The sequence below is a fragment of the Taudactylus pleione genome, unplaced genomic scaffold, assembly GCF_031769625.1.
Source record: "Taudactylus pleione unplaced genomic scaffold, aTauple2 ptg000076l, whole genome shotgun sequence".
NCBI classification, from domain to species: Eukaryota; Metazoa; Chordata; class Amphibia; order Anura; family Myobatrachidae; genus Taudactylus; species Taudactylus pleione.
The window spans coordinates 419,631-434,910 of record NW_028284478.1 but is presented as its reverse complement, the minus strand read 5'-3'; the positions used below and the strand labels follow the sequence as shown (position 1 = coordinate 434,910).

The 15,280-nt window shown below is 46.2% G+C and overlaps 1 protein-coding gene across 1 annotated transcript in view; it reads left to right on the top strand.

Annotated features, from left to right (window-relative positions):
* Positions 1–15,280, top strand: part of LOC148532444 (uncharacterized) — a 301,272-nt gene that overhangs the window by 86,023 nt on the left and 199,969 nt on the right. Inside the window, 1 exon segment of the mRNA XM_088467804.1 lies at positions 9,873–10,077. Coding sequence (XP_088323930.1) covers positions 9,873–10,077 — 205 coding nt within the window.

Genomic DNA, 15,280 nt, shown 5'->3' with positions numbered 1-15,280 from the left:
ATTGTCTGAAGGTAAAGGTGAGGATGAGAACCCTCCAGTGCTTATGTCCTGTAAGTCCTGTTCTGCAGGCCTGTCTGACCAGGATGTTAACCAGAATGGATTGTGTAATAACTGTTGCAAATAGCTACCTAATATATCCGGTATATATCTGCACCAGCACTGGAGTCATCTTGGATGGCCATTACGCCTCAGGTTTTGTCCTATTTAATAGACAAAGCCACAGAGGTACGAACTCCTGCTGCTGTGGTGCCTCATGCTATGGGGTGTTCACAGCATGTGCATCACCCTATGTGTATGCCCCCCATGAATTCATGTTGGGTTAATTCTGCTGATCACTCTAGTCAGAGTATACTGCCGTCTTCAGCCTCTCCGCAGGTGGATAGAACCGTGGTAGTAATAGAGCAGGGGTATAAAAGAGGTTCTCGTCATGTGTTGCCTCAGGAGCTTGACTCGACCTCCTCATCAGACTCTGATACTCACAGTTCTGGGTCTGTCTCAGTGAAAGAAGACCATTGGTCCCTAGTGGATGTTCCCTCTCTAGTAAGAGCAGTTAGATCTGTCCTCAATATAGAGGAGGAGGAGGTTCCTCTGACATCTAAGGAGCCAAACTTTAGACGTCAGAGAGTGACTAAGGATTATTTCCCTCAGTCTGGGCAGCTGACAAATCTCATGTCTGAAGCATGGAGTACTCCTAATAAGCATTTTCTTGCTACAAGGAATATAGCCTCTCGGTACCCATTTGCACCAGGGGAGTGTAACAAATGGGAAGTTCTCCCAACAATAGATGCTTATGTTACAAGATTGATCAGGAGCGCTACGTTACCCATTCCTGTAGCATCCTCTTTGAAAGAGGTTACAGATAGAAAACTTGACATTTATTTGAAATCAATGTTTTCATTGTCTGGAGCTATTACCAGGCCAGCTGCATCTGTAGCCTGGGTGGCCAAGGCTATGGCGAATTGGATAAATTCTCTGGAAAATACTATGCCTGATGCAACCAGAGAGCAGCAGTCTCTTCTCGGTCAAATACGAGAAGCAGATGTGTATATTGGGGAAGCGGCTATTGACGCAGGTATCCTGGCTTCTAAGGTCTCTGCAAGCTCAGTTGCAGCCCGAAGATCCCTCTGGCTAAACACCTGGAAGTCGGATGCAGGGTTCTAAAAGGCTCTAGAATCTTTGCCTTTTACGGGGAAGGTACTGTTTGGACCAGAGCCGGATGACATAATGACTTCTTTGGCAACACCGAAGTCTGCTGAATTGCCATCTACAACTACTCCTAGGAGGCAGTCGTCTTCTCGGTCCTTTCGTCTACAAAAGACAAAAAAAACAGTCCTCCTCCAGACAAAGTCAGTCCTATAGGAAACCGCAGCCCAAGAAATCTTGGTCAAGAAAGCACCCTGCTTCCAAGCCAGACGGTAAGTTTACTGTCTGATGGGGCGGGCCTCCCCCGGATGTCTGGGTTGGAGGCTGACTTTTACAGTTCACCCAGGCCTCGCATCAGACAACTACAGATGCCTGGGTGCGAGAGCTGGTCTCAGGGTTATGCCATCACATTCCTGAGGCATCCCTCTCAAAGGTTTGTGGGTCCAAACCTCCTTCAGACCCGGTCAGAGCTTTGGGCTACCGGGAGTCTATTGGGTCCCTCTTGAGGTCAGGAGTCATAGTCCCCATTCCTATGACGCCACAGGTTATTGGTTATTCAAATTTATTTGTTATTCAAAAACCCAATGGGTTGTACCGCTCTATCCTGAATCTGAAGTCTCTCAACAGATTCATTAAGGTGCCCAAATTCCCTATGGAAGCCCTACGGTCAATTATGCTGGCGATGGAGCATGGAGACTTCATGGTCTCAATGGATATACAGGATGCATATCAGCATGTCCCGATTGCAAGATCCCACCAGGCCTTTCTCAGGTTGGCGGTAAATCAGCAGCATTACCAATTTCAGGCTCTACTCTTCGGTCTGGCCACAGCACCTCGGGTATTTACCAAGATAATAGCAGTCATGATGGCTGATCTCAGGCAACAAGTAGTCAGGACACTGCCATATCTAGATGACTTTCTGATATTGGAACAGTCTCAGGAGATGTTGCAAGGTCATCTACGGTTGACCATTGCCTGCTTACAGAAGCACGGCTGGGTAATCAATTGGAAAACGTCTTTTTTTCCAACTCAGCAAATGGTGCACTTGGGGGTCTCTCTGGGACAGAGGATTCTTCTACCAGAGGACAAGATTGTAGCACTACAGTCTCGTGTCCACAATCTACTGTGCAAGCAAACTGTCAGTTCACTTGGCTATGCAGGGCCTGGGCTCCATGGTTGCCACATTGAACATATTGGCTTATGCCCAGTTCCACTCCAGTTCCCTACAGCTGTGGATCCTGGCCCAGTGGGATGGTCAGTATCATCGGATAGACATTTAGACAAGGGTCGTCCGTTAAGGATCCCGAAATGGTTACTCCTCACCACGGACGAAAGTCTGCGAGGATGAGTAGCAGTGACGGGTCATCACACCTTTCAGGGAAGGTGGATGGACCAGGAAAGTCACCTGCCAATAAATATATTGGAGCTTCAAGCAGTGCACAAAGCACTCATACTGGCACAGGACCTCCTACAGGGCAGGCCTGTCCAGGTTCAGTCCGACAATGCGACAGCAGTGGCCTACATCAATCATCAAGAAGGCACATGAAGTCCGGCAGCCATGAAGGAAGTGGCAAAGATTCTGCTGTTGGCAGAAGGCCATCTTCCAGCAATCTCGGCAATATTCATCCCAGGTGTTCTCAACTGGGAAGTGGACTTCCTAAGTCGCCAGGACATACACGCCGAAGAATGGGCTCTTCATCCGGATGTATTCCAACTTCTGGTGACAGGTGGGGATTACTAGACATAGACCTCATGGCGTCATGTCACAACCACAAGGTGCCCAGGTATGGGTCCAGAACAAGGGATGCTGAGAGCAAGGAAGCCTGCTTCTGCTCGCATTTATCACAGAATTTGGCATTAATTTTTTCTTTGGTGCTCCCACAGAAAATATGAGTTTTTCAAGTTATCAAGAGTACTTGCTTTTCTTCAGGCTGGATTAGACTTAGGTCTTTGCCTGGCTACCTTGAGCGTCCAAGTTTCTGCTTTGACCGTTCGGTTCCAGTGCAAGATTGCCCCTTTGCAGGGTGTTAGTACATTCTTTCAGGGGGCTCTTCGGGTGCAACCTTCATTTCTCCCACCGGTGGCACTGTGGGATTTGTCTTTGGTTCACAGGGCGCTGCAGTAGCATCCTTTTGAACCCTTGGATAAGGTGGACTTGATATGGCTGAAAGGGAAAACACTTTTGCTCCTCGCCATCTCATCAGCTCGCAGAGATTCTCACTTGGCAGCTCTGTCATGTCGCTCTCCATATTTGATTTCTCATCAAAATAGAGCTGTCCTCCATACCAAGACGGGCTACCTCCCAAAGGTTGTTTCCCATTTTCATATAAATGAGGACATTGTAGTCCCAGCCTTTCAGTCTTTAGACCTGTCTGCAGGTGAAGCTTCCCTGGATGTGGTTTGAGCCCTTCGTATTTACGTGGATCGGACCAGTTCCATCAGGAAATCAGACTCTCTTTGTGTTATATGGATTTCACAAATGAGGTTGGCCAGCAAACAAACAAATGTTAGCTCGCTGGCATCATATGACTATTTCTCAAGTCTATACACAGGCTGGTCTCCCTGTTCCTAACAAGGTGACAGCACATTCCACTCGGTCTGTTGGATCATCGTGGGCGGTAAGACATGGTGCCTCGGCTGAACAGCTTTGCAAGGCAGCCACTTGGTCTTCTGTTAATACGTTTATCCAGTTTTATGTTTTTGATACGTTTGCCTCCCAGGATGCTTCCTTTGGGCGGCGGACTCTCCTCTCTGCGCAGGAGCGTCCCCACCCTTAAGGGAACTGCTTTAGAATGTCCCCAAGGTAATTCCTGTGGACCCTATGGAACCCGAAGAAGAAATACAGAATTTTGGTATAACATACCTTTGATAATTCTCTTTTCTTCAAGGTCTATAGGGTCCACAGGGCGCCTACCCTGACGCACCTGGCCTCGGGATCTGTTCTTTAGCCTTTTCTTCACAGATTCCCTCTTTGAATGTTGAGTGTTTCTTGTGTCATTTTTCTTCCTTCTCCACTCTCCGTCTCATGCCGTGGCTTGTTTACAAATGAATGCCTGTGGCTGGGGGCGGGGTATATAGGAAGGAGGACCAGTGCATGCTGGGAGCTCCAAAGCTTTGCTGTTTGGCACAACTTCATATCCCAAAGTAATTCCTTTGGACCTCGAAGAAAAATAATTATCAATATGTATATAAAAACACAAAACTCGGGCCCAATTCAGACCCGCTCGCTAAGCCGCGATTGCACGCAGCCAAATGGGGCCGGGTGTGCAAATTTTGTGATCACAAGGCCTGGCTTAAGGACACCCTTTATGTCTTAGCGTGCGGCGGCTGTGTGATCGCAAGCTGGTCTAATGCCGCCCCCTTTCCCTTTGCAACACACGTCATCTCCAGGAAGTGTATTAAACCATTGAGAACCATCGAAGGCAAACGCAGTGCTTGTAGTAGACCCTACCCTACCGCAAGCACTGCGAGTGCCTCAGTCAAAAAAAGAGCCAGGTGACGTGTACAATGACGCTCCCATTGAAGTATGTATGCCCTGTAAATGCCATTTTGACGGTCAGACACGCCTGCATTCGCAGCACACCTCCCCCGTTCACAAGCACCTTCCCCTGTTACCACCCACAAACGGCACTTTCTGTCACTCAAACTAGCGGACTGTCTGTGTATTAAGGGCAATCGTTTCCCGATCGCAATGACTGGTACATGAACTGCGAACCATACACATGCGCAGAACACAAAAATCGCCAGCTAGCGTCAAACTTAGCGAGTGGGTCTGAATCGGCCCCTCAGCACTCTGGTCCCGGAAATGGGGTCCCGTGATGTGGGCTGCAGGCTTAAATGCATTGATCAATCCATGAACCAGAACCCCATTATTTATGTATTATAGTGAGTGCTGAGTTTTGTGTTTTTATTTATTTAAGCAATGTGGTCACAAGCCACTTGCACCCCAGGCCTGGGAGTGGCGAGTGCAGGTCTGCTGCACCCCAAATCTGGGAGTGGCGAGTGCAGTGGATTTCTGATAGATATATATATATATATATATATATATATTCCCTCCGCACTGCCATGGCTCCGTTGTAAATATATTAAAGTTAATACAGTGGGGGTTTTTTAAACTATATTATTATTTTTCAATAATTGTTGATTTTTTTATTATCACATTCATCATGTAATTAATAGCTATTTAAACTTGATTTTGCATTTTTGTTAAAAAAAAAATATATATTTTAAATCAGGTTTAAATAGCTATTTAATGTGATCATAAAAAAATGTACAATTTTGGTGACATTTTAGGGAAAAATTTTAACCAGTTAAGTGGTTACATTTTTCCAAGATGCCTCTGCATAACTAGTCTAGACTATGCTATCTGGATTCTTTTTCTTGAAGCATTTGGTTATTGGCGCTGCTTTGGTCACAAAATCCAGATAGTAGCCCACTAACAAAATAGAGGTCCTAAGTTGTGTTTTCCTTTCTGGTTTAGGCCATGAGGATACGGTATCCACTTTATTCATTTAGGGCTTTACTTGTCCATGGCTAACTACATTCTGATGGTGCATTTCTCAGGGTTGGCAGTAAACCTATCAAACCTATTGCCTGGCCGACTTGTTCAGCATCAGGATCCTTGATCCTTGTTCTCAGGAAATCTTTAAGTCAAGCTCTCAGGTGCTGATCATTACCTGACTGATGATCTGAGCAAGCTGCATAACGTCCTACACCCAGGTAACGAGGTGGTGAGTATGTCCCAACTCACTCTGCACCTGAATGGCCTCAGCTGTGGCTCCGGGACTCTCCTTCCACATACCCTCTTTGTGAGATATATTTCTTAACTTTAACTTAACCTTAACTTAGGTGAAGCTGACCGACTTCCAGGCGAGCTTGCCCATTCGCCTACCCGGACGTTACTCCGCATTTGTGATCCACCTTTCCTTCTCCTCCCCTCTGACAAACTGATGGCGCATTTCTCAGGGTTGGCAGTAAACCCATGCGCCCGGAGGGAGTCAAGAACGGCCTCCACCTTTTGAGAGGTGTGACTCGCAGTCTTGACTTCAAATGACAATATGATCTAAGTATGCAGCTGACTTCTCTTGATGAGGCCTCAGCAGTTTATTCATTGCTCTTTGTAATGTCGCAGGGGCACCATGTAAACTAAATGATAATATTCAGTATTGAAACAATCCCTCTGGCGTTTCTGCTAATGGGATTTGCTAAATGCCCTTAGCAGTGGTGGGCCCAGGTGCCAGAATATGCTTTGGGCCCCCCTCTCATTCCTGGCTCTCTGCACCCCAACATCTGACACAAACGCATAGAATATAGGCATGCCGCATATCATAGTAATCAGCAGAAGCTGCTTGGGCTAACAATTCACACAGCTGTGCAAAAAAGTCGCACGCAAAGATGCTCGGCGCTACCGGGTCACGGCATGGCTCGACTAGAAGGGCTGTTTAGCACGCAAGGAGGCTTGATATATGACTCATACAGTATGAGGACACATCTGTAGCTGGCCCCTGCTTAGATCATCTTCGCAGGGGCCAGCTACCAGAAGCACAGCCAGCAGCTGGCCGTGGATCATCACTTTGGTAATCCGATCGCTTCATCACTCCATAGATGAGAGGGGAGGAGATTACAGAATCTCAAAGCTCCCGAGGGTTTGGGCACTAACACCATGGGATTGTTCCACTTACTACTCGTCTCTTCTATTACACCCAGTCGAATCATGTCCTCTACCTCCTATTTATGGCTCCCCGTTTAGCGACAGTTATTCAATAAGGTCCTTGATACACAACAAACCCCAGTGGGGTGACAATATAATGTTTTATAATTTGGGTTCTACCCAGAATGGGGGAGAAAGCATTTTGATTCCGTTTTACCATATCTATGGCTTGTTGATTTTGGTTGTAACGTCTCTTTAATTGGTACAACGCAGTTTATTGAGTTTTATAGTGAAACCTGAGGTTCAGATCATACTCTCTCACCAGGGTTGTATACAGGATAACGTGATAAACCTGTTCTACCTTTCTTTTACCTTCTTGGTGTACCTTGTAATTGAGTTGTCCTACTGCTTCAATAACCTCATATGGTCCTTGCCAAAGGGCATACAATTTACTTTCTTCAATGGGAACATGGACTAACACCTTGTCACCAGGTTTAAAGGACCAAACTACTGCAGTTGTATCATAGTTGTGTTTCTGTCGCTGCTGGGCTTGGTCCATAAGGTCTTTTACCAAGGGATTTATTAGTCCTAAACAGTTTTACAGCTGGGACACAAACTGCACAACGTTAGGGTCCTGGGCTGGTGGCTGTTCCCATCCCTGTTTTAACAAGTCTAGAACTCCCTGGGGCTGTCTCCCATAAAAATGGGCTTAAAGCTGTAGAAGATTGTGGCACTTCCCGGACTGCAAACATCAAATAGGGCAGCAACAGATCCCAGTCTCAACTGTCTTGACCTACAGCTCGTTTAATCGTTTGTTTAAGAGTGTGGTTGAACCGCTCTACCAAACCATTAGCTGTGGGTAGTACACCGAATTCATTATCCTTTCCACCCCTAACCAACAAAGGTCTTTCATCAGATTTAATATTTCAATTTGGTATTTCTTTGGGATATCTAGTAGCATAGTCTAATTTCAACAATATATATTGGTGACCTCGAGCTGACTTCTTAACCGTACCTACTAGATCTATCCCAATCCATTCAAACGGGACTGCAATGACCGGCAGGGGTACCAAGAGCGCTCTAAATTGTGGCCAGGGGACTATTACTGCAAAAAATTACTTTACTGCTGCATAGATGCGAGGCCTAAAAAATCTACATTGTATTCACTGAAGAGTTTTTACTGCCCCCCCCAAATGCCCTCCCCAAATCCGCGTGAGCCATCTGAAGTACCAACGGTTCATGTACCAGGGGAACCAACAACTGGTCTAACTTTGTACCTTGCACATAGGCAACCCGATACAATAAGTCACCTTTCAATGCAAAATATGTGGTGCTCACTGGCATTAGTGTTGTCTTTATTCTGCCATTTATCTTAACCACATTTTGGAAAGCATTCACCAAGTTACTATCATTTAGCTAACCCTGTGAAAAGACCTGTAAAGACATCCTTTTCTATAGGCGACCAGTTATTGTCCATACAATGTTCCCCTGGCCATTCTGTGGCCATTACTGGTTTCACTATGCCCTTGGACAATGGACAGGACGATATGTTAGCCAATTCCTTATCTTCCGGAATATTTCTGAGTCTCCTCCTCAGTTCCCACTTCATGAGCACATTCAAAGGTACTGTGTCCGAAGGGCGTCTTTTTTCGATTGTCGATCTCTGGCTTATCTTTATTGGCCCGACCCATAACAAGGGAAAATCCATCCCTATATTAGGAGGTATGGTGATTTTTGAAAAACTGCTGTTACAATTGTACTCAGGAATGTTCTTCAGTAGCCCCATGTAAACACAGCACCCTCACAGGAGGTTAATACTTGGTCCGCTTCTTTTGTAACTAATTCTCTGGACACCATAAATAGTTTGCTCCCTGTATCCACAAGGGCCCAGACCTCATGGCCTTCAATTTGTAGTGCCACTCAGGACAGAGTCAAGTCCTTAGGAGAGGAAAGCCTGATGCACATGCTGATAGTTGGTCTGGCCACTTGGCCTGTGGCACATTCCACGGGTTAAGAATGCTTTGGACAATGGCGATGAACATGCCCTTACTCCCCTCATTCGCCCCCTAAACCGCATTTGCCTTGGGTTTTAAACATGCTTTACCCAATCTGGCCAACTCTGCTAACTGTATTTGGGGAGCCTGTGAAGGGGAAAACTCCCAGTCATGGAAACTTTAAGCATTGCCAGGTCCCATCACCCTTATCCTAGCAAGTATAGCTGCCTTTAGGTGGGTATATGAAGCTGCTTGCTGCTCAGGTAGGTCAGTGTAAGCTCTTTGAGCTGCTCTTTTAAGTATGGCGCCAATCTACTTACCCATTCCTCCGTAACCCAACCTAGGCGTGTCATAGTTCTCTCAAAGGTGTTGAAGAACGCCCCCGTGTCCTCAGACGCTGTCATTTTCTGGTGTATAATACAGCAATCAGAGCAGCAGGTGTATAATACAGCAATCACAGCAGTGGGTTTATACCTTCGGTCACAGCCGATATACATAAGATCAGTGGACCCTCCTGGTCCCGGCACCATGATGCTAACCACACTCCTACCCAGCATATCGCCTGGCCGACTTTTTCAGCACCAGGAGCCCTGATACTTGTTCTCAGGAAAGCTTTAAGCCATGCTCACAGGTGCTGTTACCTTGCTGATATCTCAGCAAGCTGCAAGACCTGCACCAGACCTGCAAAGCATCCTACACCCAGGTAATCAGGCGGTGAGTATGTCCCAACCCACTCTGCTCCTAAAAACCATCCTACTCAGCTGTGGCTCCGTGACCCTCCTGCCACAAGATGGATTTAGATTTTGAGGGGGGGGGGGGTTATCCAAACTGAAATCTAAATTACTGTGTAACAAAGCTGTTCAGTATTTACCCTGCATGCAAAAATTAAATGTTTTTGCCCCCCTGTAATGCAGCATGGTTTGTCTTGGTGCAAAGTTACTTGTTTTTGCTTTACCCCCTCCCCCAGAATCAGGCCCTATATGATGTGCAGAGGAGCTGTGTGTCTATGGCACTGATATTATACTGTTACATTTCATGTAATGACATCAGATATTATGTGATTGTTTTTTCTATGATTTAATTAGGGTGAAGATCTGACTAATATTACAATAAATGATATAGACAGAGAAGAAGAGACATATGAGACTGATAATAAGGCAGAAGATATAGACAGAGAAGAAGAGACATATGAGACTGATAATAAGGCAAAAGATTTAGAGAGAGAAGAAAAGACGTATGTAATGAAGGATCAGCAGTGTGAGAAGGAAATCCCTACAGATATCAGCACAGGTGAGTAATGATCACTAAGTACAAAACAGAGTCACATATTTGCCTTGGTCAGTCACTACAGCAATCTCTTATCCTACACACTCCTCTGTCAGTACAGACTAATGAGGGAAATGTATCAGCCCAGTGGGGGAGTCAGGAGCCATCAGCTCCTATTATACTCCTTCTCTCCCCCTCACATCATATCACTGTGTGTTACCAGCCCAGAGATCTGACCAGTCTCCTCCCCACACTCTCTGGTGTATCTCATACATCAGGAGCCATCAGCCCCTATTATACTCCTGCTCTCCCCCTCACATCATATCACTGTGTGTTACCAGCCCAGAGATCTGACCAGTCTCCTCCCCACACTCTCTGGTGTATCTCATACATGAGGAGCCATCAGCCCCTATTATGCTCCTGCTCTCCTCTTCACTTAATGTGTGTTGCCAGCCCAGAGATCTGACCAGTCTCCTCCCCACACTCTCTGGTGTATCTCATACATCAGGAGCCATCAGCCCCTATTATACTCCTGCTCTCCCCCTCACATCATGTCACTGTGTGTTACCAGCCCAGAGATCTGACCAGTCTCCTCCCACACTCTGGTGTATCTCATACATCAGGAGCCATCGGGCCCCTATTATACTTCTGCTCTCCCCCTCACATCATATCACTGTGTGTTACCAGCCCAGAGATCTGACCAGTCTCCTCCCCACACTCTGGTGTATCTCATACATCAGGAGCCATCAGCCCCATTTATATTCCTGCTCTCCCCCTCACATCATGTCACTGTGTGTTACCAGCCCAGAGATCTGACCAGTCTCCTCCCCACACTCTCTGGTGTATCGCATACATCAGGAGCCATCAGCCCCTATTATACTCCTGCTCTCCCCCTCACATCATGTCACTGTGTGCTACCAACCCAGAGATCTGACCAGTCTCCTCCCCACACTCTCTGGTGTATCTCATACATCAGGAGACATCAGCCCCTATTATACTCCTGCTCTCCCCCTCACATCATGTCACTGTGTGTTACCAGTCCAGAGATCTGACCAGTCTCCTCCCCACACTCTCTGGTGTATCTCATACATCAGGACCCTATTATACTCCTCTCCCCCTCACATCATGTCACTGTGTGTTACCAGTCCAGAGATCTGACCAGTCTCCTCCCCACACTCTCTGGTGTATCTCATACATCAGGACCCTACTATACTCCTCTCCCCCTCACATCATGTCACTGTGTGTTACCAGCCCAGAGATCTGACCAGTCTCCTCCCCACACTCTCTGGTGTATCTCATACATCAGGAGCCATAAGCCCCTATTATACTCCTGCTCTCCCCCTCACATCATATCACTGTGTGCTGGCGGACGGTATACTGGAGCCGGGATCCTGACTACTGTTTGGAATCCGGCGCCTGTAGTTAGACCGTCGGCATCCCGTAAGGTGGGATGCTGACTGTATCCCGTTTCTCCATAGTGCCGGCTTCTAGCTGTTCTCAGCCTCGGGGTCTCATTCTCACCTGCACGGCCAAAATTACACAAGCTTGTATCAGTCTGCTGTAATAACAAACTACATATATGGAGTTATTTCTAATTCACATCATATTTTCTATTATATATAGCATTGTGACTTATGGTATTTTATCTCCATACAGCTGCCATTCATTTACTGTTTATATAACGGCTACTTTTATATTGGTCTCTTATTATTCCTAGGATCATCATTCTCTTGTTTCTGCTCTCTGTCTGACTTCAGCTTAATGACATAACAATATGCAGGTTATTCTGTAGGCACCAAGGTCACAGTACCGGCTACTGGTCTCAGCAAGATATCACACATAACTATGAGCATGTGTGACTAACAATATCCTCCCCAGCAAGCTAGCCCACATAACTATGAGCTTGTGTGACTAACAATATCCTCCCCAGCAAGCTAGCCCACATAACTATGAGCATGTGTGACTAACAATATCCTCCCCAGCAAGCTAGCCCACATAACTATGAGCATGTGTGACTAACAATATCCTCACCAGCAAGCTAGCCCACATAACTATGAGCATGTGTGACTAACAATATCCTCCCCAGCAAGCTAGCCCACATAACTATGAGCATGTGTGACTAACAATATCCTCCCCAGCAAGCTAGCCCACATAACTATGAGCATGTGTGACTAACAATATCCTCCCCAGCAAGCTATCACCCATAACTATGAGCATGTGTGACTAACAATATCCTCCGCAGCAAGCTAGCCCACATAACTATGAGCATGTGTGACTAACAATATCCTCCCCAGCAAGCTAGCCCACATAACTATGAGCATGTGTGACTAACAATATCCTCCCCAGCAAGCTATCACACATAACTATGAGCATGTGTGACTAACAATATCCTCCCCAGCAAGCTAGCCCACATAACTATGAGCATGTGTGACTAACAATATCCTCCCCAGCAAGCTATCACACATAACTATGAGCATGTGTGACTAACAATATCCTCCCCAGCAAGCTAGCCCACATAACTATGAGCATATGTGACTAACAATATCCTCCCCAGCAAGCTAGCCCACATAACTATGAGCATGTGTGACTAACAATATCCTCCCCAGCAAGCTATCACCCATAACTATGAGCATGTGTGACTAACAATATCCTCCCCAGCAAGCTAGCCCACATAACTATGAGCATGTGTGACTAACAATATCCTCCCCAGCAAGCTAGCCCACATAACTATGAGCATGTGTGACTAACAATATCCTCCCCAGCAAGCTAGCCCACATAACTATGAGCATGTGTGACTAACAATATCCTCCCCAGCAAGCTGGCCCACATAACTATGAGCATGTGTGACTAACAATATCCTCCCCAGCAAGCTAGGCCACATAACTATGAGCTTGTGTGACTAACAATATCCTCCCCAGCAAGCTAGCCCACATAACTATGAGCATGTGTGACTAACAATATCCTCCCCAGCAAGCTATCACCCATAACTATGAGCATGTGTGACTAACAATATCCTCCCCAGCAAGCTAGCCCACATAACTATGAGCATGTGTGACTAACAATATCCTCCCCACCAAGCTAGCCCACATAACTATGAGCATGTGTGACTAACAATATCCTCCCCAGCAAGCTAGCCCACATAACTATGAGCATGTGTGACTAACAATATCCTCCCCAGCAAGCTGGCCCACATAACTATGAGCATGTGTGACTAACAATATCCTCCCCAGCAAGCTAGGCCACATAACTATGAGCTTGTGTGACTAACAATATCCTCCCCAGCAAGCTAGCCCACATAACTATGAGCATGTGTGACTAACAATATCCTCCCCAGCAAGCTATCACCCATAACTATGAGCATGTGTGACTAACAATATCCTCCCCAGCAAGCTAGCCCACATAACTATGAGCATGTGTGACTAACAATATCCTCCCCAGCAAGCTGGCCTAACTATGAGCATATGTGACTAACAATATCCTCCCCAGCAAGCTAGCCCACATAACTATGAGCTTGTGTGACTAACAATATCCTCCCCAGCAAGCTAGCCCACATAACTATGAGCATGTGTGACTAACAATATCCTCCCCAGCAAGCTAGCCCACATAACTATGAGCATGTGTGACTAACAATATCCTCCCCAGCAAGCTAGATCACATAACTATGAGCATGTGTGACTAACAATATCCTCCCCAGCAAGCTGGCCCACATAACTATGAGGATGTGTGACTAACAATATCCTCCCCAGCAAGCTAGCCCATTACTATGAGCATGTGTGACTACCAATATCCTCCCCAGCAAGCTAGCCCACATAACTATGAGCTTGTGTGACTAACAATATCCACCCCAGCAAGCTAGGCCACATAACTATGAGCATATGTGACTAACAATATCCTCCCCAGCAAGCTAGCCCACATAACTAAGAGCACGTGTGACTAACAATATCCTCCCCAGCAAGCTAGCCCACATAACTATGAGCATGTGTGACTAACAATATCCTCCCCAGCAAGCTAGCCCACATAACTATGAGCATGTGTGACTAACAATATCCTCCCTAGCAAGCTAGCCCACATAACTATGAGCATCTGTGACTAACAATATCCTCCCCAGCAAGCTATCACCCATAACTATGAGCATGTGTGACTAACAATATCCTCCGCAGCAAGCTAGCCCACATAACTATGAGCATGTGTGACTAACAATATCCTCCCCAGCAAGCTAGCCCACATAACTATGAGCATGTGTGACTAACAATATCCTCCCCAGCAAGCTATCACACATAACTATGAGCATGTGTGACTAACAATATCCTCCCCAGCAAGCTAGCCCACATAACTATGAGCATGTGTGACTAACAATATCCTCCCCAGCAAGCTATCACACATAACTATGAGCATGTGTGACTAACAATATCCTCCCCAGCAAGCTAGCCCACATAACTATGAGCATATGTGACTAACAATATCCTCCCCAGCAAGCTAGCCCACATAACTATGAGCATGTGTGACTAACAATATCCTCCCCAGCAAGCTATCACCCATAACTATGAGCATGTGTGACTAACAATATCCTCCCCAGCAAGCTAGCCCACATAACTATGAGCATGTGTGACTAACAATATCCTCCCCAGCAAGCTAGCCCACATAACTATGAGCATGTGTGACTAACAATATCCTCCCCAGCAAGCTAGCCCACATAACTATGAGCATGTGTGACTAACAATATCCTCCCCAGCAAGCTGGCCCACATAACTATGAGCATGTGTGACTAACAATATCCTCCCCAGCAAGCTAGGCCACATAACTATGAGCTTGTGTGACTAACAATATCCTCCCCAGCAAGCTAGCCCACATAACTATGAGCATGTGTGACTAACAATATCCTCCCCAGCAAGCTATCACCCATAACTATGAGCATGTGTGACTAACAATATCCTCCCCAGCAAGCTAGCCCACATAACTATGAGCATGTGTGACTAACAATATCCTCCCCACCAAGCTAGCCCACATAACTATGAGCATGTGTGACTAACAATATCCTCCCCAGCAAGCTAGCCCACATAACTATGAGCATGTGTGACTAACAATATCCTCCCCAGCAAGCTGGCCCACATAACTATGAGCATGTGTGACTAACAATATCCTCCCCAGCAAGCTAGGCCACATAACTATGAGCTTGTGTGACTAACAATATCCTCCCCAGCAAGCTAGCCCACATAACTATGAGCAT